The sequence below is a fragment of the Stenella coeruleoalba genome (genome assembly GCF_951394435.1).
Source record: "Stenella coeruleoalba genome assembly, chromosome: 15".
NCBI classification, from domain to species: Eukaryota; Metazoa; Chordata; class Mammalia; order Artiodactyla; family Delphinidae; genus Stenella; species Stenella coeruleoalba.
This window is the reverse complement of record NC_137161.1, coordinates 12,552,744-12,579,608: the sequence shown is the minus strand read 5'-3', so window position 1 is coordinate 12,579,608 and position 26,865 is coordinate 12,552,744. Positions and strand designations below refer to the sequence as shown.

At 50.7% G+C, this 26,865-nt stretch overlaps 1 protein-coding gene across 1 annotated transcript in view; it reads right to left on the bottom strand.

Moving 5' to 3' along the window:
- PREX1 (phosphatidylinositol-3,4,5-trisphosphate dependent Rac exchange factor 1) overlaps positions 1-26,865 on the bottom strand; it is a 198,356-nt gene that overhangs the window by 85,674 nt on the left and 85,817 nt on the right. The window contains exons 3-5 of the mRNA XM_079946475.1: positions 24,996-25,118; positions 15,800-15,904; positions 9,260-9,361 (exon numbers count right to left, since the gene is read on the bottom strand). Of these exons, the coding sequence (XP_079802601.1) occupies positions 9,260-9,361; positions 15,800-15,904; positions 24,996-25,118 (330 nt within the window). The remainder of the gene's footprint in view (positions 1-9,259; positions 9,362-15,799; positions 15,905-24,995; positions 25,119-26,865) is intronic.

Sequence of the window (26,865 nt, the reverse complement as noted above, 5' to 3'; positions counted from 1 at the left end):
CGTGCCTATTATATCAAATATATTTCATGACAATACAGTTCCGATTTTAACAATGCCAGCCCCTGCTGCAGGTTGAAAATTGTAGCCCCTTGGATTAGGAATTAATGGGGGAAAGGAAATAATGCTCATGGGCCTTAAAAACTCCTTCCTTCCACTTGGAGAGATGGCGGGAGACAGCAGGAAGAGGGCTCAGTTCTGGGAGTTCACGTTCTGGCTTTGATGAGGACATGCCATGTGGACTTGGGCAAGTCTCATCCCCTTTCCGAGCCTTGGTCTCCTGGCTACGCAATGCACGACTGGATCAGAGCCTGGGTCACAATCCAGATGCTGCAGGCCAAATGCTATTGCCAGGCTCTCTCAGCAAAGCAGAAGTTCTAGCCACCTTTGGTCTGTGCTTCCACCGGACAACAGCAATTGGCTGACCTGACTGGTGGTCACCCCCATAGACGGGACCTGTGTGCTACATAGTCTGTCACAATCCCCATCCCAACCCACTGGGTTGCATCCAATCTACTCACTCACTTCTTTCACCTGCCCTGCAGGCACCTGTGTTTGACACCCTGGGTTGGTATCTACTGACATTCAGTGGTGGGGCTCCAACATGCAGTGACTCTATATCCAACTTCCAAAGGAGGCCCTAGCACACCTTACGGCCAAAGTCTACATCCTGCACTCCCAATTCCAGGTTCTAGAGAGGAGAGGGTAAACTTGGGAGAGATAATGATGGTGGTAGTGGTAGTTTTAAATTCCAATTTAGTAGAAGAAAAACAAGAAAGAAAGGAAGGAAGGGGGTGAGGGAAGGAGAAAGGAAGGAAGAAAACAAGAGTAACTAAACCAAAGAAACTAAAACTATCCAAAATAAAGCAAGAAAGGTGGAAAAAAAGAAGCATTAAAAAAAGAGGACAAATTGAAAAATTTTATAAAGGTGGTAGAAACAAGATCAAATATATCAATAAATATAAGTAGACTAAATAAACTCTCCTGTTCAAAGATAGAGACTGACAGGACAGATTTTAAAACTTTAACTTCATACTGCTTACAAAAGAAGTATCTAAAATCTAAGGATACAATACAGATGGCCAACAAACACATGAAAAGATGCTCAACGTCACTAATTATTAGAGAAATGCAAATAAAATTATAATGAGGTATCACCTCACACCGGTCAGAATGGCCATCATCAAAAAATCTACAAACAATAAATGCTGGAGACGGTGTGGAGAAAAGGGAACACTCTTACGCTGTTGGTGGGAAGGTATCAATAAATTGATACAGCCACTAAGGAGAACAGTATGGAGGTTCGTTAAAAAACTAAAGACAGGGCTTCCCTGGTGGTGCAGTGGTTGAGAGTCCGCCTGCCGATGCAGGGGACACGGGTTCGTGCCCCGGTCCGGGAAGATCCCACGTGCCGCGGAGCGGCTGGGCCCGTGAGCCATGGCCGTTGAGCCTGCGCGTCCGGAGCCTGTGCTCCGCAGCAGGAGAGGCCACAACAGTGAGAGGCCCGCGTACCAAAAAAAAAAAAAAAAAAAAAACTAAAGACAGAACTACCAGAACTACTGTATGACCCAGCAATCCCACTCCTCGGCACGCACCTGGAGAAAAACATAATTCAAAATGATACATGCGGGCTTCCCTGGTGGCGCAGTGGTTTAGAGTCCACCTGCCGATGCAGGGGACACGGGTTCGTGCCCCGGTCCGGGAAGATCCCTCATGCCGCGGAGCGGCTGGGCCCGTGAGCCATGGCCGCTGAGCCTGTGAGTCTGGAGCCTGTGCTCCGCAACGGGAGAGGCCACAACAGTGAGAGGCCCGCGTACCGCAAAAAAAAAAAAAAAAAAAAAAAAAAAAAAGATACGTGCACCCCAATGTTCACTGCAGCACTATTTACAATAGCCAGGACATGGAAGCAACCTAAGTGTGCGTCAACAGAAGAATGAATAAAGAAGATGTGGTACATGTATACAATGGAATATCACTCAGCCAGAACAAGGAACGAAATTGTGCAATTTGCAGAGACGTGGATGGACCTCAAGACTGTCGTACAGAGTGAAGTAAGTCAGAAAGAGAAAAACAAATATCGTACAATATCGCTTATATGTGGAATCTAGAAAAATGACAGAGATGAACTTATCTGCAAAGCAGAAATAGAGACACAGACGTAGAGAACAGATATATGGGGATGGGGATGGGGGTGGCAGGGGGGAAGGAGGGGTGGGATGAATTGGGAGATTGGGATTGACATATATACACTGCTATGTATAAAATAAATAACTAATGAGAACCTACTGTATAGCACAGGGAACTCTACTCAGTGCTCTGTGGCGACCTAAATGGGAAGGAAATCCAAAAAAGAGGGGATATATGTATGCATATAGCTGATTCACTTTGCTGCACAGCACAAACTAACACAACATTGTAAAGCAACTATACTCCAATAAAAATTAATTTTAAAAAAATCTAACGGTACAGAATTGTTAATAGTAAGAGGATGAAATAAGATATATCGTGAAAAGACTAATCAAAAGAAACCTATGGTAGCTTATTAATATTGAACAAAACAGACTTTGAGACAATAAAAATAGCTCATACTTACTAGGCACTTATAAGCCCTTTATAGGTATTATTTCATTTAATCTTCACAGTAACCAATGATAAGGCACTATTTGACAGAGGAGCAAACTGAGAGTTTGTCATTTCTCAAAGAGGTAATACTAATAAGAGGAGGAGTTGGGATCAATAAAAATAAAAATCATTACATTATTAGAGTAGCTAACATTTACCAAGCATGACTGACTATACCTGGTAAAATGCAAAGTGCTCTCATGGGTTTTCTCAGGCATTGTCTCATCGATCTTTGCAGCAGGCCTGGGAGGTAGTGACTTTACAGATAGGGTAATGGGGGCACAGAGAGGTTCAGCAACTTGCCCTCAGTCACACAGCTAAGAAGAGGTGGAGCTGGATTTTCAACCTTAGACTCTTAACCATCACGCAGAGCATGGCAGAAAGCAGAATGCAGGCAGGACTCCGAGGAAGAGTGGTCTCAGAGGCCCCGAGTAAGACCAGGAATTGCAGCTTGGCTTTGAAAGGGAGAGGAGAGAGCAGGTCCCCCACCCTGAGGGAGTCGAGCAGCCCGAGGCTATTGCTGCTCACCACACGGAAAGAGCCTGAATTGGGGCTGGTGCAGTCAGAGGTGCTGAAGCAGATGTGGGCAAGGTGTCAGCGCTCAGCCCGAGAGGCAAGATGCAGGGCGGGCATTGTGGTTGGTGGGGAAGACGAGAGCGGGGGCAAAGGGGGCCACAGAAAAGAGACCTGTGACTTCCTGTGCCTTCTCGGCAAGACGGCAACAATGCCAGATCCCCAGCAGATTAGGAACTCACCTCGTAACATCAGGGTCAGAGAAGAATTCCAAAGAGATGACCCGAGGTAGCCAGAATGAAGAGAAAGAACTCCGGCAAATCAACACAAAAGACACCTATCCAACAGAACATGAGCAAATGACATGAAGAGGCGGTTCTCATAAAATGCCTCTGTCTCCACTGCCACCACCCTGGTCCTGTCACCTCCTGCCTGGACCACTCGTTCGTATCAACGCCTCCCTGGTCTCCCCGCCCCTCGCCTCCACCCTCATCACCCCACAGCCCCTTCTCCACAAACAGCCTGAGGGATCCCGTGAGAACTAAGATCCTGTCCCTCCTCTGCTCAAAACCTTCCCACGGTGCGCACCTCACTCAGAGCAGACAAAGACCCCACAAGGCCCCACATAATCCGGGCCCACCACCTCTCTAACCTCACTCCCCGACTCTCTCCCTCAGGTCCTCCCCTCTGGTCACACAGGCCTCCTCACTGTTCCTCAGATGCACTCCTGCCTCAGGGCCTTTGCACTGGCTCTTCCCTCTGTCTGGAAGACTCTTCCCTCAGGTACCTGTATGGCCCCCTTCCTCACCTCCTTGAGGTCTTGGCACAGATGTCACTTTCTCCATCCATCGCTCCTGGACCTTACTAACCCTGATTTTTTTTTTCCATAGTATTCATGCCATCTAAACAAGTATACACATTTCCTATTCATTCATTTGTTGTCTGTTTCTACCCCCCCCCCGGTAGAATGTCAGACCACAGAAGAAGGGGTTTGGGCAGTTTTGGTTCACTTTGTATCTCCAGCACCTACTATAATGCCTGACATATAATAGCTGCTCAATGGTTGGTGAATGAATGAACGGCTCCAAAAACCCTAGACAGTGTAGCACCCACTGTGGCTCCCCTCCTGGAGATAATCAGGAAGACTGAAAGAGATTCGTTACGGAAGTACTAGTCTCACGGTGTGATTCACTGTGCTTGGTGTTATCTTCTCCCCTCTCCCACCACCCACCCCACGTAAAGTTTCCTCCTGTGCCACCTAAAATCCTTTGGTGAGCTGTGAGCGGTACACGTCCCACACTCTGGGAAACACACCACTCCCCAGTCATCCCCCTGCACCAAGAACTGATGCCGACACCTCCTTAGTGATGGACCACGGGCCATCCCCAGGGGCACCACACTCCTGACGGCCAAGGAGACAGAGGTAACAACCAAATGGCAAGGTGCTCACACTCTGTGTAGGTGACAGCTGCATCACCCATAGATAGACGTGGGAGGCACAGAAGACACTGGAGCCTATGCAGGGTCCCGAGGCTATACCCTGAGCAGAGATCCTGCAGAAGCATCCCTGACACAACCCCTCTGCAGCTGCTGTCCCAGAAGGTGGCTCCCAGGACGTGCCCAGTTTGGGCCCAGAATGTTTGATCTGGCCATCTACGGAGATGAGGGCGAGGCGGTAGGTGGGAGGGGAGACAGGTCTGGGGGAAGGGGAGAGCCAAGCGTTTGCTTTGGGATATGGTGGGTAGAAGGTGCCTGTGAGACTTTCAAGCGGAGAAGTCAAGTGGGCAGGAGAACAAGACCAGGTTTAGATGAGAGGTCCAGGCTGGAAGTCATCGGACAGAGACGGGGTCTAAAGCCATGGGAATGTCCACCTAGAAACTTCTACGTGGATGTTCACAGCAGCAGTATTCATAACCTCCAGAAAGTGGAAACAACCCAAGCGCCCATCAACTGATGAACGGATAAGCAAAACACGGTATACCCACACAATGGAATATTATTCCGCCACAAAAAGGAATAAAGTGGTGATGTATACTACAACATGGATGAACCCTGAAAACAGTGTGCTAAGTGGAAGAAGCCAGACACAAAAAGCTACGTATTATATGATTCCACGCATATGAAATGCCCAGAGTAGGCAAATTCACAGAGCTAGAAAGTAGATGAGTGCTTGCCGGGGGCTGCGGGAAGGAGGGGAAAGGGAAGTGGCTGTTCGTGGATCCAGAGTTTCTCTTGGGGGTGATGCAAATGTTCTAAAATTATTGTGGTGATGGTTGCACAACTTTGGAATATACTTTCAAAGGGGGGTGGGGCGTGGAATGGATGAGGCCACCGCAGGTGCAAATCCGGATAGAAAAATGGCCCATGGACTGAGCCCACCTACACTTGGAGGCCTGGAAGGTGAGGAATCAGCAAAGGAGACTGAAAGCAAGGGGTCAGAGAGGCAGGAGACAAAGGGAACAGGGGACTGGAGGGGAAGCTGCCCCTTTAGACAGATGTGCCCCTCCTGTTTGCCCCCTGCCGGCCTCAACCCGCTTCCATTACATACCAGGCCCTGGTGGGTCCAGTCCGAGACCGAAGCTCCAAGGGACAGGCACTGGGTCTGTCTTGCTCACAACGGTGGCCCTGAGCCGTGCCAGCAGCTGGTGCGCATGCCAGTAAGATCTGCACGTCACCAGGCAATAACTAAAAGGGTCCGTGACAGTGGGTCTCCCCTCGGGAGCTTGCCATTTGAGCCTCAGGGGCATCACCCCAAATCCGAATCATTTTCTGGGCAACGGTGATGGAAAACTCAGCAGAGCCTGCAAATGCCAACTGGCTACCCCAGACCTGGGCTGAAGGCTGGAACAGAACGTTATGGCTATTCTTAGGCAACGTTTCAAGGTCAGCTTTTGGGGGCTATTCCCAAAGAGACTTTCATTTTCGCCTCGTCCCCCTTCCCACCCAGGCTCCTCGACCCTGTTCGCCTACTCAGTTCAAAGTTCAGCTCAAACAATGGGGCTCGGAAGGTCACAGGGACATCTGCGAGGGCGTCAGAATCGGAGGGGGTGTGGGCAGGACTGAGGGTTCGGGCTCAGCTGCCCCAGGCTCATAGGATCATCTTTGAAAATCCACTGGAAAATGTGACAGAAAAAAGGAACTCAGGAGGGGTACGTAGAGTTCCCCTCAATCCCAGCTGTTTTCTGATGCAAACATTCCAGCTGTGGGTGCCAAAGGCCAGCACTCTGAGCAATTCTGTCGGGCGGGGAGCGTGGCATGTCCCCACAGGAATCTCAGGCCCTGCTGGCAGGTGCCCCAGTGCTCTCTGAGCCCCGGATAAACACAGCTGGAGATGGAGGAAACGGGACATGTAAACAGCCATTTGGTTTGGAGGAAAACCCACAGCTCCGCTTCCTCATTGTTTCCTGTGGGCAGTTATTCCTCCATCAATTGCAAGCAGGTTCTCTCTCTCTCTCTCTCTCTCTCTCTCTCTCTCTCCCCCTCCCTCCCTCCCTCCCTCCCTCTCTCTCTCTCTCTCTCCTCTCCTGGGAAGCCACAGTCCAGGAATCTCACCGGGCCAGACTGTGGCCCCTGGGGCTGAGCAGGCCTCAGAAACACCTGGACTTCACATCGAGAGCTTAGAGTCCACCAGGACATACGGGTCCAGCCCCACTGGTTGTTAAAATACATTACGGTAACTGCCACTCCAAGCAGCCACTGGGATACCAGACTTTCCCAAGATCCAGAAACCAAAGTGTTCGTACCTAGGGAACCTTGGCTGGGGTCTGGGGATGTAGCTGGCGATTCTTCCAATGGGTCAGATATTCAAGGTTTTGAAACCCAGGAAAGGAGCAAACTGGCCACCAAGCCACAAAACACAAGGCCACCAACCTTCCCAGACCCCCCCCTAGGGAACTGAGAAGGTCAGCATCCCCGACACCCCAGCACTTCGGCGGCTTAACTCTCCAAAGCGCTTCTCGACAGGCAGTGTAGCCTGATGGTTAGGGCGCAGAACTCTAGAATCAGACTCTGCCCAGGTTCCAATCATGGTTCCTCCCGCTCACCTAACGTGAGACCTTAAACGGGCCGCTTCCCTTGTCTGTGCCTCTGTGCCTCATCTCTAAAGTGGGGCTGATCACAGCGCCTACTTCATTGAGTTGCTGTAAGAGTTAAGTAAATAAATCTTTCATCATCATATCAACCCTATCAGTACTATTAATACAAAGGCTGTATTACAGACAGGGAAACTGAGGCCCCGGGAAGTGACTTTCCCAAGGTTAAGCAGCCAGTAAATGGCAGAGCTAGAATTCAAACCCAGTCAGCCTGTGACTGCAAAGCCTGGCTCCAATCCAGGGGTCAGCAAATTCTTTCTGTACATGGCCGGACTGTAAACATTTTAGGCTTTGCTGGCCACAGCCGGTCTCTGTCACATATTCTTCTTTGCTTGTTTGGGGGGCTTTCTTAACAACCCTTAAAAAAATGTCAACACCATTCTTAGCTCACGGATTGTACAAAAACAGCCCATGGGCTGGATGTGGCCCACAGGCCACAGTTTTGCCAACCCCTGCCCTAAACCGCTGCAGAATACTACCTCTTAAATGCCGGCAACTGATTCAAGTTTGGAAAACACACCAAACGAATCAAGTGAAGCACATCTGCAGGTCCACTGCAGTCCACAGGTTACCAATTCACAAGTTCCACCTGCAGCTTCTTCAGCACCATGATGAAGAGCTGAGCTACTTACGGCATTTCCAACACCTGTCTGGGGATCAAAGCAGCTGCAAGAACAACTGCAGACGGTTCTTTCAGCTCCCTGGGAGGCATCGACAGCAGCAGGCCAGAGGAGGTGCAGGGAGAGCTGGGTCCCACCACCCATGGATACGCATGTTAAAGGCCTGTGTTCACAGGCAGAGCTGATGGCCCCCGCGAGGGTCTGGCCAAACACTGTCTCCAGCAGAAAGGCAAGTTCAAGAATCCCCATTACCTTTCCCCTCCCCTCTCCCTTTCAGCTCATGGAGCAAAGATGCATGTGGCCCCAGTGTGCAGGTGCATGAATGAGGCACCACAGCCAAATTAATCCACCAGCAGGGACCCCAGGAAACAGCTGTCAGACAGAAGGCCTTCAGGATGGAGCCAGGGCAGGCTCAGGCCAATGGCCACCATCTCCAAGGGCGGAAAAGCCTGGGCTGAAAGCAGTGGATGGCGGCAGAGCCATGCACCCAGCTGGAGATCTGCCTGGAAGCTGACTCAGAAGTTGAGGATCGAGACTTCTTGGGCCCTCCCACAGGCAGCACATCTTCCCCTGGTCCGCCTGACCAAGAGTAAGTCAAATGTGGCCGGGTGGGGAGGGAGACAGCAGGTGTGTCGATGGCTCTGGTTTATGCCCCCTGCATCTGCACCCGCACCCCTCTTCCACCAAGAGCCCAGATTTGGGTGAGGGGGTCCCTCTCTCTCCATCACTGGACTTTTGGCCTGTGGGATCCAGTGACTGGTGGGAGCGCATGACACAAGTCTGTGCCAATCAGAGCTGGCTTGCTCAGGGTTGATCGGTTCAGGGGTGGAGCACCCGACTGTGGTCTCAGCCAATCAGAACACGACACTGCCCTGCTCACTGTCATTGGACCATATCTCAGCCAATCAAAGCACAACACTACCCAGTTCACAGTGATTGGGTCAGGGGTAGAGCGCAAGTCCGAGCATATGAGAGGAGGGCAAACAGCACAAGCAAAGGCTTCCTGTAATTGGTTCAAATTAAAGCACATGACTCAGGCCGAAAGCATTCCCAATATTGCATTCTCCTGGCCACAGATGACCAAAGCCTCAGTGACTCTCAGGACTTTTGTCAGAGCTACTGGAAGAGAGGCTCACTCTTCCCCATTGTCTTTGAACTTGAGAGGGTGCAAAGCCACAGTAACTACAGCCATCTGCTACCATGCTGAAAATAAGAGCTGAAAGGTGGGAAGCGGAATTGAACCAGGGAGAAAGAGGCAGGGTCCTGGCCTGGATGCAGCCTGGCCCAAAACCGATGCTGCCCCTAAACTTCTCAGCTACCTGAACTAACAAGTTTTAATTTTTTTTGATTAAGCCAGGCAAAGCTGAATCTTCTGTCGCTTCAAAATAGGGGAAAGGAACAGGGGGAACGTCTCACCTTGAGGAGGAGGGGGTACTTGCAGATCCTCTGAATAGGAGATAACAGGTAGCCCTCCAGAGGGATGTCCGTGGTCTTCCGGCCTCCCAGGAGCATGCAGCTCTGAAAAGGGACAGGAGACCTTCGTTAGAACTCACCAAGGACAGCAAAGGAACTTGGCCACCCTCAAATAATCACGGGAAGCACTCTCAAAATGCAGCTACAGACAATCACTTTGGAAGCAACTTAACAATACCCAGGGGAGGAAGAAATGTGTATATTCTACAACCCAGCCCAAAGCCTATATCAGAGGCTAGCAAACTATTGCCCGTGGGCCAAATCCTGCCTACTCCCTGTTTTGGCAATTAAATTTTTACTGGAACACAGCCATACCCATTTGTTTACATAACGTCCATGGCTGCGTCTGAGGGCTGAGTAGTTGTAACAAAGACCTTATAGTTGCAAAACCTAAAATATTTACTATCTGGCCTTTTACAGAAAAGTCTGCCAACCCTCATTCTACAGAAACTCACACACATGCACAGGACACAGGAACATGGACACTCAAAACTGCCTTGCTTGAAACAGCAGAAAGTGGAAAGCAACCTAAATATCCATCACCTGGAGAATGAAAAACGTCTGCAGCTCATTTCCACACCACGCAGTGGTGAAAATGGGAGAACTAAAGCTATGTATAGCAATGCGGGTGAACCTAGAAAACATGCTCTTGTGCACAAAAGGAAAACAAAAGGATACGTATGGTATGAACCCATTTACATCAAGCTTCTAATGACACACAAAACAAAACCAGGCATTGTTTATGGAGAACCTATCCGTAGTGAAGTAGAAAGTCATGCACGGGAAAGAAGTGTACCGAGTTACATGTCTGTGGTCTCCTACCACGCCCCTCACAGTCCTGGGTCCCTAGGGCTCACCGTGTGCCCAATGTATGAATGAATGAAGGAACAGACTAATGAATGGATGAATGGACTAATGAATGGATGAACAAGCTGCCAGCAATGAAGGGGTCTCAGCCTTCCGCCTCAACACCGTGCTAGCAGAATGGAAATGGAACGGGACTCTTGGGAAAATGGATTCCCATCCAATCATTTATTCATTCATTCATCCTCCAAATACACACTGTATGCTTACTATGTGCCGGGCACAGTTCCAAGCACTGGGGAACTGCCCAAAAAAGCAGACGATTTCCCTGCTTATACTCAAGGCAAAACAAGACCAGAGAACATTTACCGTGTGCTTACCAGGCCTAAGGCTCTGTGCCTTGTGTTTCACCCATAGGCAAAGTTCATCCTCACAGCCCTAGAATAAGCAAGATCCCTATTCCAGATGGGCAAACTGGCACTCAGAGGCCAGAAGCACTGGCCCAAGTCTCAGAGCTAAGTCCTCTGCCTCTCGGGGATCTTTGGGGACCCTCTCCTTAGAGAAATAGTCCCAGGGACCTGGGTCCCTGCTCTAGCAGGAGCTGCATGGCTCCCAGCCCCACATCCAGCCCTGGCACAGACGGGGGATCAGGGCTGCAGCAGCTGGGATGTGCCAGGTCCCACACTGCTCACACTCAGGCCTTTGTCCTCCAAGCCAGCGCTCCCCACAAGCTGCCCTGATGATGTCAGCTCCAGGCAGAGAGAGGGAGCCTGGGAGTGGGGTGTGCTTTCCAGACGCCCCCAGGGCTTGGCTGGAGAAAGGCCTGTCTCTTTGCCCAGGATCAAGAAGTTTTCACAGGACTGTCACAGCCACCAATTCCTCTTCACCCCAAACACCCTAGATTTTCATTTAAAAAGACAAAAAAAAAAAAAAGCAAGCACACACAGAGCTATTCACTATTCTAATAATATTATGCCCCAGGCACTATGGGAAGAACTTTTCAGAATCCTCTCTTTAAACCATCCTAATTTCACAGAATTGATTCAGGTGAGGTGTCATCCTCACCCTCTTCCCAACCTCCTAATGGCAGCCATGCCCCGGGTCATCCTTTCCATCCACACTCTTTCCCCGCTGACCTCATCCAGACCCACCACTTTCACCACTTTAACCATCCTTTACGCAGAAACTACTCAGCTTTTTATCTCCAGCCCGGCCCCTCCCTTCCCAAAACCCGAGACTCACATCTCTGATTCTAGGCCCAAATCCCCACCTGGACATCTAACAGGCATCCTTAAACCTCACACATCCAAAAGGGAATTTTTTTTTTTTTGGCCGCGCCCCGCAGCTTGCGAAATCTTAGTTCCCCAACCAGGGATCGAACCCGGCCTCGGCAGTGAAAAGCGCTGACTCCTAACCACCGGACCGCCAGGGAATTCCACAAAAGGGAATTTTTAAATTTACCTCTCCTACCTGCTCCTACCCAACCTTCACCATTTCAGGAAATTGTACCTCCATTCTTCCAGTTGTTTGGGCCCCAAGCCCTGGAGACATCTTTGATTCTTCCCATTCGTTAATACCCCAAAGCCAACCACACGGCACATCGTGTCAGCTGGACAATCGGACTCTATGTAAATGCAACCACCTCTCCAAGCGCTACCGCCCCACCCTCACCACCGTCATCTCCCGCCCGGACCACTGTAGCAGCCCCAGAGTGGGTTGAATAGTGTCCCCCAAAATGCCATGTCCACCCGGAAACTCAGAATGTGACCTTATTTGGAAATAAAGTCTTTACAGATATAATTAGTCCCATTAAGATGAGGTCATTCTCATTCTGGATTAGGGTGGGCCTGAAATCAACAGGCTCCATGTTCTTATAAGAGGAGGACAGGACACAGAGAAGGCAGCTGTGTGAAGAGGGAGGCGGAGACTGGAGTTCTGGTTCCACAAGGCAAGAAACACGTGAGGCCACCTGAAGCTGGAAGAGGAAAGGCAGGACCCTTCCCCGGAGCCTTCGGAGGAAGCAGAACCCTGCTGACACCTTGATCTCAGACTTCGGGCCTCAGAACTGTGAGAGAATAAATTTTGTTTTAAGCCACCCAGTCTGTGGTCATTGTCACAGCAGCCCTAGGAAACTCACACAAGCCTCCACCCTGGTCTCCTTGCTCCTACCCTCACACGGCCAAGGGGAGCCGCTCAAAATGCAAATTGGTTCACATCATTCCTCTGCTCGAAACCATCCCACGGTTTGCCATCCCACTCAGACTAAAATTGAATACTCTATTGAAAGTACTGCCGCATGCTCCAACCTGGACGAACCTCACAGACATTATGTTGAGCAAAAGAAGGCAGACACAAAAGCCTCCTGTGTGATTCCATTCGTGAAACATTCTAGAACAGGCAAACCTAACCTTTAGTGAGAGAAATCGGCATAGAGGTTGCCGCTGGCTGCACAGAGGGGCATGCCTGGGAAAGGGCACAGGGAACCTTCTGGAGTGAACCTTCTGGAGTGGAGTGTTCTAAATCTTGATCTCAGGGGGTGGTTCCACGGGAGCACACATATGCGAATACTCATTATGCTGTGAGTACACTCACCACAAGTGTGCTACGCGGCAATAACAAAGCTTTCTAAAACTCTCAGATCCGTCCCATTGTCTAAATGCTCCTTCATTATCTGGCCTCTTTCAATCTCTCTGACCCCATGTCCTTCTACTTTTCCTCTCATACTCTCCAATCCAGCCACCCTGGCCTTCTTGCTATTCCTCAAACACAGGACCTTTGCACTCGCAGGTCCTCTACCTAGAATGCTTTCCCTCCAGATACTCCTTGCCTCTCTCACTTAACTTTATCCAGGTCTCTGCTTGAATGTCACCTAAGACACTGTGTTCCCAAAGAGCTATCTAAAACAGCAGCCACCACCCAAACTTGCTCAAACCTCCTGCCATCCTTAACTCACTTTATTCCCTGCAGAGAACTAAATGCCATGAGACATGCCATGGAAGTCCCCCCTACGAGAATGGCCACCCCATGAGAGCAGGGACTTTTCTTGCCTTGGTCACTGTTATATCGCCAGTACTTAGAATGATCCCTACCACTTGGTAGGTGCTCAAAACAAAGCTGTTGAATGAATACATGAATCAATTATCCCCATTTTATAGACAAGAAATTGAGGCACAGAAAGACAAAGTCCCCGCCCCATCTCTCTGTAGTGTACAGTACCTCATGAATGGAAAGCCAGATTGGGTCTGTTCCCAATGCCTTAACATCCCATAATAGACTCGAGACGGCTCTTCTGCAGGTGGCCAGAAGCTGGGAGATGCCAGCAAGGAGGGAGACAGATGGCGTGTGTGCTGGCACCCCACACCTCCTCCCCCTGCCCAATCTGGCCCAGCCCAGCTGCTGCCAGGAAAAGGGCAGCCTGGCCTACCAGGAAGACTGCAGGAGAGAGAGGAAGGAAAAAAGAAGAAGTGAAGCGCTTCCTTCCCGCACCCCTGCAAACACCTCCTGGGCATCTTCCTGCCTCCCAAGACACAGCCGAGTCCAGACAGTGGGACTCAGGGAGCCCAAGCCTGGGCAGCAGGACCACTGCAGAGCGGTGCTGCCTCAAAGTCCCGGGCCAACCACAAAGACGTGGCCACGTGTGTGACCTTACACTACCTGACTTATCTTTGCTTTGTGCCCAGACTCTTACGACTATAAGTGAAAAACCAGAAGTGTAAAGATGCAGATACCAACAACAAAATGCACCAGTCCTGAACACCTAAGACGCTTGAGACAAAGGTGGCGATCAGTTGGCCAAGCTCCCCTGCCTCAGATGCTCACTGGAAGTGGGCCAAGCAACACAAACTCACTGGTGAAGGAAACACACATTCTGAATCAAGATCCTGGAAGTATTTTCTTGGAGACTGTGCGTTAGGGAGAAGTGCAATTAAGAATTGTACTATATAGTTTAGCTCTCTGGGCACACGGTTAAGACTCCTTATGCCATGGCAGTTAACTCTTCTACTTTTGTGTGCTGAATTCTGTGTGTGCCACTGGGAAATAAAACAGCATGGGGGCTCAGGGGGTGGGTGGTCTGTGACTGAATGAGCAGGGAATTTGGAGGCAAAAGAGGAAGACTGGAACCCATGAGAAGCTCAATCACTTTTCAAGTATGTACTCTCAGCAAGTCACTTAATATTTTGGAGTCGTCAAAACCACCTGTGGCAAAGGCTATGCGGTGTCCCTGAATGTACTCTTCTTCCAAAGCGACAGAATTTTCAGTTGGGCACAGGGCTGCCCAGAATAAAGCCTACATTTCCCAGCCTCCCTTGCAGCTAGGTGTGGCCACGTGACTAAGTTCTGGCCAATGGGATGTAAGCAGATGTGTGCAGCTTCCTACTGTGCCCTTAAAAGGGGAGGGGCAGGCCCTCCTTCCCACCCTTCCTGCATCCCACCACCTGGAGTGTGGAAGTGGGGAGAAGTCATCTTAGACCATATCGATGAGGCCACATACTAGGGCACTGGCCCCTGACACTGGGACCCCCATACCACCCCCAGACTGCCTACTTCCACGTTCTTAACATGGGAGAGAAATAAATGTCTACCTTGTTTAGACCACTGTTACTTGGGATGTCTGTAAGGCAGACAAATGAATACCTCAACTCATACACAACAGACAGCGGCTGGTAAAGCTCCAAGGAGATCACAAATGAGAACCCGTTTTATACACAAGTGAATCGTGCGATGGTAGGAAAGACCATCATGGGTGTCTGTGGTTTTGCCTGACCAACATCCATTCCCAACTTACTTCCGCAAGTGCAAACCAACATCCTTTAGGGATCCACCCACAGCCTTAGGGCCTGTAGTATGAATGGAGTTGACCCCACCCTCCAGCTAGAGAAGTGACCAATCCGAGCACCAGCCGCTCCCTCTGTCTACAGCAACTGGTTCACGGACATGGTCTTGAGCCAAGCTGAGCCAATGAGCATCAGACCCAGAATTTTTGTTGTTACCATTAGAAAAGAGGAGCCCTCTTTATCCTGGAGTTGCTCGGCTATGAGAGGTATAAGCGTGGAGCCACTGGAGGCTACGTTGCCACCACATGCGGAGAGCCTGCCTGGGAATGGAGCCAAGGTGAGAAAAGCAGAACCAAGAGACACACTCCTGATGATGTCACTGGAACACCCAGATTCTGCTGTACCTGAAGCTCTCTCAGGTCTTTCCAAAGAAAGTGAACCAGTAAATCTTTTTTTTTCCTTAAGCCAATTTTAACCAGATTTTCTTTTGCTTATAATTAAATAATACTAATAATATTGAATACAATTATTAATACTATTGTTATCAGTCTTATCAGGATCATTACTTTAAACAGGAATTGGCAAATTTGGCCCTAGAGCCAATCCAGCCCTCTATGCCTATTTTTATAAATAAAGTTTTATTGGAATACAGCCATGCTCATTTCTTACATATTACTTATGGCTGTTTTCATGCTACAGCAGCAGAGTAGAGTCGTGATGACAGGGCTGTATGATGCAAAAAGGCAAAAAGTATTCACTATCTAGCCCTTTACAGAAAACGTTTGCGATACCTGCTGTACACAGACTGCCCTAGCTGAGGAAGGGATCAGGTACCATGGGTCTGTGTGGATTCACCAGGCTGAGGCAGAGAGGAAGGGAGAAGCAGGGGCAATGGTTAACTCACCAAAAGGAAGGCCCGCACGGTGGGGATCTTGTTCAGCTCCACAAGCAGACGCAGGGCCTTCTCGTGGTTGCTGCAATATTCTTCATATACGCAGAACTTGTCCTTCTGCAAGACAAGGACAGAGCCTGTGGGAGACAGGTCATGGCAGGAAGGCAGACGCTCTGAGATGTATGGACAGCTGGGCCAGCAGGCCTGGGAGGAAAGGCCTACCCCACACCCTGACCCTGAGACATACCCAGCAGGCGGGATTTCACATGAAGTCGCTCCCACTCACTACAGGCCTCTCAGCCTCCACTCTTGCCCCAGTTCTGCACCCAGTAACCTCTCAGGAAGCAGCAGGGCCCAGGGTCAAGTACACAGACTCAAGCCAGGCAGCCTGGGCTTGAACCCTGGCTGTGCATTTCCAGCTGTGAACTTGGGCAAGTTACCTGACCTTGGTTTCCTCATCTGTTAAGGTGGAGTTAATTATAGTCCCTAACTCATGGGATTGTTACTGAAATTAAATGATTTAATAGGTGAGGTTTCAGCATACAAGAAGTGCTCGATAAATGTCTTTAGAATCAACACACAAGTCAGACTGTGTCACCCCACTGCTTAAAACCCTCCAGTGGTGTTCTATTACACTAGGAATGAAATCCAACACTTTATTATACCTTTCAAGGGCCAAACAATGTGACCCTGAGTTTCTCAGATCTCATCTCACTGGCCTTCTATCTGCTCCTTGAACTTGCCAAGGCTGTTCCTACCTCAGGGCCCTTGCTCTTGCTGTTCTTTCTACCTGGAACACTTTTGCCCAAAGCCTGGCTACTCCCCAGCATTTGGGTCTCAACTCAAATGCCACTTCCTCAAATGACCCCTGGCTAAAGTGGCCACTCGGGTGTACTCTATCATCCCCCCACCCCCGTCTTCATTTTCTTTATAGCATTCTCACAATCTGGAATTATCCAGATTATTTGTTCATCATCTGTCTTTTCCCACTTGGCAGTCGGCTCCCTGAAGGCAGTGACCACATCCTCTTGTTCACTGAGGTGTCCCCAGGTCCTAGCACAATGCCTGGCACACAGTAGGCCCTCAATAAATACTTACTAAATGAATGAACTCTACACACCTACCAGGTGCAATGCCCTGTATATATGAACCAGAAGAGTCTAAATAAGACTCGGGAATTGGGGGGAACAAGTAGATCTCTGGTCACTGCCACACAGCAGTGGCAGTGCTGAGGCAGGGGGATAGTTGTCTTGACCTCCAGATACCCCTGAGCCCAAAGCTGGACTCTTTCCAGCCTAGAGGTCACCTGTGAGTCACCAGGTCTGTAACCATCAGTCAGGGTTTCCGGGACTGAAAGGGACAGGAGCCGTCTTAGTTAGCAGGAAGCTCTCCACTGAGCATACTCGGTTCCCAAAGGCTCACAGAACACCTCCTTCCAACCCAGCAAACCCCAAACAAGGATGTCCTGGGGAAGGCTGCAGGACAGGAAGGGCTGAAGGTGGATGAAGGGCCTTGACCTTGGGCTGGGGGGTGGCCAGGAGACCCCAAGAAGCTAAGGAAGGAAAAGGTGGGTCTGCAAAGTAAGCAGCTCGTCTTGCTTCTGCACAAGCCCCCAGTCATCCTGCCGGTGGGTGGCTGCAGGAAAGAGGAAACCAACGAGGAGAAAGAATGGGTTTCAGAATCAGTAAGCCACCCCAACCCGGCCCAGCTCCCCCTGGGGCTCCGTGTACACCATCTGAGCAGATGCCCTGAGCAGCGAAGTGTCCACAGCCAGAGCCGATGGCCAACACGTAGTATGTACTGAGCAGTTAGGACACGCCACCCTCTGCTCTCCTGGAATGCGTGCGGGTAGGCTCACTCACACCTCACAGTAACCTGACACGGTCATCACTGTACTCAACCCATTCACACGTGGGAAACCAATGAAAGGTCACGAGCCCACGGTCTCACACGTAGCGAAGTGGCAGAAGGAGGATCCAACCTCTCTTAACCCCCACGCTGATGTCTGGCTCTGCAGCCAAGAGCCTAGAGGCCCTGCTGTTAGCACAGCTCCAAGATAAGACACCGGAGCCCCCATGGCTACGATCAGCGTCAGCCTCACAAGCGCAAGTCCAGGTTCTACAGCCAGACCACCCAGGTTCACAGCCCGGCTCCCCAGCTCACCAGCTCTGTGACCTTGGGCAAGGCACGTACTGTTTCAGAGCCTCTGCATTCGTGCCTATAAATTATAGACAGTCATGATCTCCCCGTCATAAGGTCGCTGTGAGGGTTATCAGGTGAATTCACAGTAAATGCGTGAAACAGTGCATAGTAAGGGCTCCTTAACTATTAGCCGCTATTGTTATCGGTGTGGTCCACGTTGCTGTTATTGCCATGGTTACTATTTCAGCAAATTCATCATCCCGTTGGTGAATCCATCTAGGACAGGTGGGACAGTGGATGGGTAGGTTTTGTTTTGTTTTGTTTTGTTTTGTTTGCGGTACGCGGGCTTCTCACTGTTGAGGCCTCTCCCGTTGCGGAGCACAGGCTCCAGACGTGCAGACTCAGCGGCCATGGCTCACGGGCCCAGCCGCTCCGCGGCACATGGGATCTTCCCAGACCGGGGCACGAACCCGTGTCCCCTGCATTGGCAGGCGGATTCTCAACCACTGCGCCACCAGGGAAGCCCAGATGGGTAGGATTTGATGGTAAAAAAGAGACAGGCAGAGTCAGGAGGAAGGGAGCTGAGTGGACTCTTAGGTCTGGGGAAGGCCACCAGGGAAGGCACCAGGCAGATTTTGAGGACTGTGGTGGCTCTCGCCTCCCGGTATATTTGATTTCTCATTCTTGCACTGTCCACCTCCCCACCACCACCCCCTGGACCATGAGCTCCATGGAGGCAGGCTTTGCAAACTGATGAGGTCATGGCTATGGCCAGTGGGGACTGAAGTCCCAGACAGAGCGCAGGCCTCGTGACTACTTGATGAATGAAGCAAGAGAGCAGAGGGAGGAATTGAGTGGTGCCCGAGACCCTCACACCAGCCCCACGTTTCTTCCGGACAGCCCTGGTGCACCGCAAGGCAGCCTCAGCTTTTCGCTGGCCCGTGTGTTGTTTCACCCACCCAGCAGCCACTCCCCCTTGTTCTGGTCACAGCCCCCAGTTTTTCCCCTGGGAAATCTGCCTCCTACACTCTGACCCCACTGACTCCACTCCACTCCCAGGCACCATGCGTGAGCGTGTGACCCAGGCCAAACCAATCAAAGAGCTCCCGGTCCTGGCAGCAATGGCCATGCAACCCAAACTGGGCCAGTGAGAGCCCTTAAGGACTCAGGTTGGAACTGCTGTGAAGAGAAGCTCTCTTTGAACTTTTGTTACTAAGCTAGCTGACTGTCACCCTGAAGCTGCTGAGGGTCACCTCTGCCACCACGCTAAGAATTAAGCCGAAACAGAGGAAAGCAGAGCCTAGAGATAAAGAAAAACCCAGTTTTGAAAACATCATATGGGGTCCTGGATCCAGCTATACCTGATGTCAACACACCCTGAACATTTCATTTGTAGGAGCCAATAAAGTCCTTTTTTTTTTTAAGCCTATTTGAGTTGTTTTTGTCACTCACAGTGAAGACAGTCCTAATATATGCACACTCTAAAAGGGGAAGAAAATGAAAAACATGGACCCAAGTCTGGTGTGATGACCGTCTCCCTGTTCATCTCCATCTGTACCGTGAAGGGGTTGGACCAAGAAGCACAGCCAAATCTGTTCATTCTCACATGCCAACCCCAATCAATAAGTGCTGCTGTCTGAAACGCTAGTGACAAGAATTCTGGAACCCCGTGGAGAATGCTGTGATTGACTAGCAATGTCTGCCATGGATGCAGGAGAGGGGGATAAGTCATAAGATCGCCACAGGTCTGTCATTCCTCATTCCCTGAGCCCCTTCTCTGACACACTGTGCGATGTCATCCTCTCCTTCGGCCTGTGAAAAGGCCAGGGGAGAAGGCTTGAGACTTGGAGAAGTTAAGTTTAGTAAAGGACAACAGCCCTCTTCAAAACCATGCCGAGTTTCATCACTCCCATCTCCTTTCATTGAGCTCAAGCCCAGCTGCATCGCAGGCCGAAGATGCAGCAAATGTGGAAATGCTACCCTTGACAGCTAAGAGGCCAAGTGTTCAATTTCCTCCTAGGGGCGCCCCGTGGGGCTTTGCTTGTTTGGCTTGGAGGAAATGGACAAACCATTGCGCACACACAGACGTGGGGGTGGGGGGCGTGTGGCCATGGATTTGGGCTGTGAAGGAGGAGAAGAGGACAGCTGCCAGCTGGGGACAGCTTGGGGAGAGGCTCTAGCCCCCAGAGAGAGCTCGAGGATTGTCAGAAGTGGTGGCTGCCGTCCACAGTACCCAGGGGGTGACACTAGCTCCACGGAGACCATCTGCTCCCAACCACTCATTTCACACCCACAGAGACTGAGACTTGGAGAAGGGAAGGAGCTGGTCATGTAGACCTCTCTGGTGGGGAGGGGAGTATGAGATTCAGGTCACTTTCCGCAAGCTATCTTCCGCCTGTCCACACAGCTGTGGGGTGAAGAGGCTAAAACCTAACACAGACCACACCAACTCTTGCTAAACCCTCCAACCCTCATAATGCAGTCCCTGCAGGACAGGGCCCCCCCGTGACATCCCTGGATTCGCTCCATCACTGACTCTGCTCCAACCACTCTGGCCTCCCTGCCTTCCTCCAGTGGACCAAGCCTGCTCCAGCTCCATCCAGGGCCCCTGCCCTGGCTTCCTCTCCATGTGGAATATCCTTCTCCAAGATCCCCTACGTCACCACCTCACAGAAGCCTTCCCTGACCAGGATCGCCAGATAAAACACAAGACACTCAGCTGAGTGCTCACGTCAGATAAACAACAAATCGTGTTTCAGTAGAAGTATGTCCCAAACATTGTATGAGACATACTTATGCTAAAATATTATTGGTCGCTTACCTGAAATCCAAATTCATCCAAACACCCACCATTCTGGGTGTTGTTATTTGCTCAATCTAGCAACCCTGGCCCTGACTTCCCAACTTCAGACAACCTCAAGGAGAGTCACTCCTCACATCTGCATTTTATATTCTTCACAAACCCACGTCCACATCTGAAACGACCTCCTCTGTCAACCGACTAACCCTACTCATGGAGCCTCATGGCAGCAAAAAGCAAATCTGTCTTATTCAGGGCACCATCCTCAGGGCCAAGTACAGTGCCTGGTGCACGGTAGGTGCTTAATAATGATATAAAGGGACTTTATCATGTAAGACGGTGAGAAACACAAGTCCAGGAGTCAGACGACATTGGCTCAAATCCTGGCTCCAACACTCACTGCCTGAGTAAACTTGCGCACTGACTTACCCTCTCTGGGCCTCAGTTTCCTCATCTGTAGAGTGGGTATAATAACAGCACCCACTGTTAAAGGTTGTTGTGACGTTGTAATGAATTAATATACGTAAAGCACTCAGACCAGCACCCAGCACCAAGAGAAGGTTCACTGAGTGCTAGTTTGCAATCACCTCAGTAGTTAGTGGTTGGGTTTGGGGGTGAGGGTGTGAGGGAGTCCCCCACTGTCCACTGGCTGGGCAGCAGCGGTGGGCTGGTCTGTAAGCCAGGGCCCCTCACAGGGTCTGATGTGCCCCTTCCTCTCCTGGAGAGCCTGTCCACAGAGCTCTGTTCCCAGTCACCACCTTACAACCCTGATGCTGTCTGGCTGGCCCTGGTGCCCCCTCCCTTTGGGGCTGTCGGGGGATGCTGTGGTGAGTGTGTCCTATCCGTGAGTCCCTCCCCAGGGACCGTCCTCAGCCTGAGACAGCTGCCTGGCTGGCCTGAGGCTGTCCACCCACTCCCCGGGACAGCCCATGTCCAATGGGGGTGCAAAGGCCCCGCCACCTCATGGCAATTCAAGCCGACCTGAAGGAAGAGGCACGCCAGCTCCAGAGCTCCCCCAACCCCAGGTTGGGTCAGGCCAGGTGGAGACTGTGCAACCTTCTTCAGCTGCTTCCAACAGGCCACCTGTACGCAGGCCTCCATCTCCTGGAAACCAACCTACAGCAGTGGCCGCTTTTAAAAAGAACTCAGCACCGTCTGCCATGAGCCTGGGGGAGCGGGGTGATGATTGCAAACGTTAAATGAAAAAGATGACTTTAAATTAAAAACACGGAATCATACGTGGAGAAAGCTGACTCCTTTTTCAGCTGTTCCAATTACCTCAAGGAAGGGTCTCAGCAAGGTGCGCTGTGACACCAAAGCCAGTCTGACACCGTTCATCTTCCTTTTGATCAAACCCAGCGCAGGTCTCAGGCTCAGAGACTCAGGTGGGCAAGAGTTTCTAGACAGAATGCTGTAACACAGCTTGGTTTCTATTGCATTTATTTTTTTTTTAAATATTTATTTATTTATTTATGGCTGTGTTGGGTCTTCGTTTCTGTGCGAGGGCTTTCTCTAGTTGTGGCAAGTGGGGGCCACTCCTCATCGCGGTGCGCGGGCCTCTCACTATTGCAGCCTCTCTTGCTGCAGAGCACAGGCTCCAGACACCGCGCAGGCTCAGTAATTGTGGCTCACGGGGCTAGTTGCTCTGCGGCATGTGGGATCTTCCCAGACCAGGGCTTGAACCCATGTCCCCTGCATTGGCAGGCAGATTCTCAACCACTGCGCCACCAGGGAAGCCCTGCATTTATTTTTAATAGCAAGAGACACTCATTTTCCACATCCAATAATCATGCAAATTTCCCTTTTAAATAAGTTTTTTTGACTCCCCACAAAGGCCTGAACATCCACCGTCGGCACATCCGGATTCTGAGGGTAGGCACTGCCCTCACAGATGTCCAGTTTGATGAGGCCACATGAGGAGGGTTCCGGGCAGCGCAGGAGAGGGTATGGAAAAGAGGCTGCCTCCTGGGCTCTAAAATCCCCACCTTCCTTCCTCCAGCCGTCCCCTGCATCTCCGAGCAAATTAGCCCAAGTAGGGACTCAGGAGCCGGAGACCCTCACTGGCCAGTGCGCTAAACCTGCTTACCACACCTCTGCGGCTCAGGCAGAGAAGTCGGGGGACACATGGGGCCTGGAGTTATTGGCAAGCTGGAAAATGCACCCTGAGGACCCCTTTCCCACTTCGTCTAAAGTATGGACTCTTCCACTTTCGGCTCAGATGTCATCACGTCACAGGCATCCCCAACTATGCCACCACCTCCCAAAAGCCTTCCTTGGTGCCCCAGCTGGAATAACACCCATTGCTGACACTCATGCAGCACCAGCTTGGAGCCAGGCCAGATCTCACTGCTTTACTCGAATTAACTCATTTCATCCTCATGACAGCACCATACAGCAGGTACTGTCATTACTCCCATTTTACAGAGTTGGAGACCGAGGCCTGGAGAGGTGAAGTGACTTGCCCAAGGTCACTCAGCTTTTCAGTGATGGAACAGGGAATGGAACCTAAGCAGCCTGGCTCCAGAGAAATAGGGGCTCACTCCTTCCTCTGAACCCAAAGGGAAGACTGTCCCTCCCATCTTTTCTATTTTCCTATTCAAGATACTTGTCCTGGGGAATTCCCTGGCGGTCCAGTGGTTAGGACTTGGTGCTTTCACTGCTAGGGCCTGGGTTCAATCCTTGGTTGGGAAACTAAGATCCTGCCGGCCTCGCGGCTCGGGAAGAGAAAAAAAACCAAGATGTGTCCTTAACCAGTACTGCCACCAGCCCCTCTCACCACATGCATGGCTACCACCCTGGCCGATGGCCACCATCATCTCAGACGTGCAGTGACCTCTTCCTGGTCTCCCCACTTCCCCAGCAGCAGCCCTTTAAATGCAAAGCAGATCACATCCCTGCCCTGCACCATGCCCTCCATTAGTGCCCATCTCACCCGTCTGCTCTCACATTCATCCTATTTCAAACGCTGAGGAATGGTGGCCACGTGAAGAGCTAATAGCCAACATTTAGTGAGCACTTACTGTGGGCCAGGAGCTGTTCGGAGCCCTCTCCTTCCTTGCATTAGCTCACTCGATCCTCAAGGACATCAAGGGTCAGGTCTAGTTTTTTACCCATTTTACAGGTGAGGACACTGAGGCACAGATAAGTTAAAACAACTTGCCAAGGATGACACAGCCCACGAGCAGCCCGGCTCTGCCATGCTAATCTCAGACCATACAGATGTGATTCCCTGGAGAAGGGAGTTAGTAACGATGACAATGACAACGAAAGTAAGCACCGACATGGACCGAGTGCTTGCTCCAGGCCAAGGTCTCTCATCTCAGCACTGCTGACACTTGAGGTCGGATAATCCTCTGCTGTGGGGACCGTCCTGCACATTATGGGCTATTTGGTAGCATCGCTGGCCTCCATGCACTAGAAGCCAGTAGCATGGCCCCTCCCCAAGCTGTGACAACCAAACATGTCTCCAGATGTGGCCAAATGTCCCCTGGGGGCAAAATCACCCCCTGGTTGAGAACTGCTGCTCTCGGCTACACACTTTTTTGCTTTACCTCTTTGAGTCCTTCCATCAACCCAAGGAGGCACCATTATCCCTACTGCTCCATCTGAGGAGGAAACTGAGGCTCAGAGAGGACTGGAATCTGGCCCAGGCCTCATGCCCGTGAGGCCAGTGCGGGTTTCCTCCCAGTGGGGAGGGTCCCACGCAGCACAGGTAGAGAAAAGCAGTTGCCTCCTGTGGGCTAGGCTGCCCCCCTCCCTCCAGCTGTCCCCTCACAATTCTAAGTGACTTGGGAAGAGAGTGGCTATTACAACAAGGATCAGTCTCCCTGTCCAGCAGCCCAAGGGGGCACCCAAGGGTCAGACACCCTCGGTGGCCAGTGGGTGGCCAGACCGGGACTCAAATGCAGGTGTGTCTGACCCGAGTCCACCCTCTTAGTCATGCTGCAGCAGAGGGGCCCCGCCAGGCCAGGCCAGGAGGAGCCCCAGGACGCAGTCATTCAGCAAAGAGCTCTGAGGAAAAGGGGACCACACTCTACATAACATTAAAGGGAGGGAGAGCCAACTAAAAAGAGCCCCAGTCTGCTGGGTCCAACCCTCTGTCCATTGTTCCCGGGGGTGGAGGCTGGACCCACCTGCCCACCTGCCTCTCCCCCTCCCAGATAGACCTGCAGACGAAGCTAGCCAAGGGTGGATGGAATGGGGACCCGGGGAAGCCCACTTCCCAAAAGCTGCAGGCTCTGGTAGGGGCTGGGGCATCGTACTCACGAATTTTAAGAAAACATTCCCAAGTTCATGCTGAGACTGCGGCTCCGGATGTAAACAAAACTCCAAGGCAGCCAGGAAATCCTTATGAACTTCCAGGATGTCTTCAATGTTTGAGAACAGGATCTGTGAGGGGAAAATGAGGCCCAAGGAGAACATTAATCAAGGCGTAGAGGAGACCAAAATGAAGCATAAAAAAAAAAAAAATACATAGGGACTTCCCTCGTGGTCCAGTGGGGAAGAATCCACCTTGCAATGCAGGGGACGTGGGTTTGATCCCTGGTCAGGGAACTAAGATCCCACATGCTGCAGGGCAACTAAGCCCACGCACCACAACTACCGAGCTCACACACCTCTACTAGAGAGTCTGCGTACCGCAAACTACAGAGCCCACGCGCTCTGGAATCCGCGTGCCACGGCTACAGAGCCCACCCGCCCAGCCTGCACGCCACAACTAGAGAGAAGCCCACGCACCCCAACAAAAGATCCTGTATGCCTCAACAGAGATCCCACGTGCCGCAACCAGGACCTGACACAGCCAAAAATAAATTAAATAAATAAATAATAAATCTTAAAAAAAAATTACATAACCCCCCCGGTGCAGGCGAGGAGGGTGTAGGAAAATGGGCAGTCTCATACGCTGGAGCTAACAGAAATCATGATACTGACAAAAGTACTGCCAACGTTTACTAAACAGGATTAATGCCTAATCCTGTGCCAGTAACTTTATATGCACTTATGGCATCTAATCCTCACTATAACTCCACGAGGCAGGAGCTATTATCATCCCCAATTCATAGATGAAGAACGGACGCTCAGAGAAGAGAATTAACATTCCCAAGGTCACGTGGTCCAGTGAAGCAGCGGAACTGAACTTCACACTCAGCCTGCAGAGGAATATACACCAAGACATCCATCACAATCTTCATCACGGCCAGACACACCTGCTATGTCCAACCATAGGGCTGATTTTTTTTTATTGGAGTATAATTGCTTTACAAGGTTGTGTTACTTTCTGCCGTACAGTGAAGTGAATCAGCCACATGCATACACATAGGACTGATTTTTAAAAACGACGAGGGTACTTCCAGGCACCTATTAAAATGACCTGATAGCAGAAAATACAATAGGGAAGGATGTTCCCAATGTGCCATTTAAACTGTCAAACAATATATGAGCGCCTGTTTCCCCACAGGAACCTATGAAGTTTGAAATGCACAATCTGACCCACAATTCTACATTTCAGAATTTAACCTTTTGACCAGTCATTTCCAACCAGGGCTAGTTTTGCCTCCCAGGGGACATCTGCCAACGTTTGGGGACATTTTCAGTTGTCACAAACTGGGGAGAAGGATCCTACCGGTGTCTCATAGGTAGAGGCCAGCGATGCCGCTACACATCCTATAATACAGGACGGCCCCCATGGCAAAGAATCGTCCAGCCCAACTTGTTCATTGCACCCAGGTTGAGCACTGGGTGGATGGCCAAGACCATATACTGCAGCCTTATGTGCACTAGTAAAAGATTAGACAAAAGCCAAATATCCATTAATGGGGACTCGTCAAACAGTTAAATAAAGTGGATTGGCTATACTTAAATACACGCCATATTCTGAAATACTTTGAGCCTGTGAAAAGAATCTGCAGGCCTGTAGACATGGATCTGGAGCCCTGGAATGATCCTTGATCTATACTGCAGGGGGAGGAGGGGAATCATGGTGCCACGTGGGATTCCAATATGGGTCCATTTGTGTAAAATAACACACGCAAAGGCCACTCCTATGTTGGCAGAAGCAGAGACCCCCCTGGACAATAACACAAGCTGCTAACCGTCAGGGCCTCTAAGAAGAAGAACTAGGGGAGATTTTCACTGA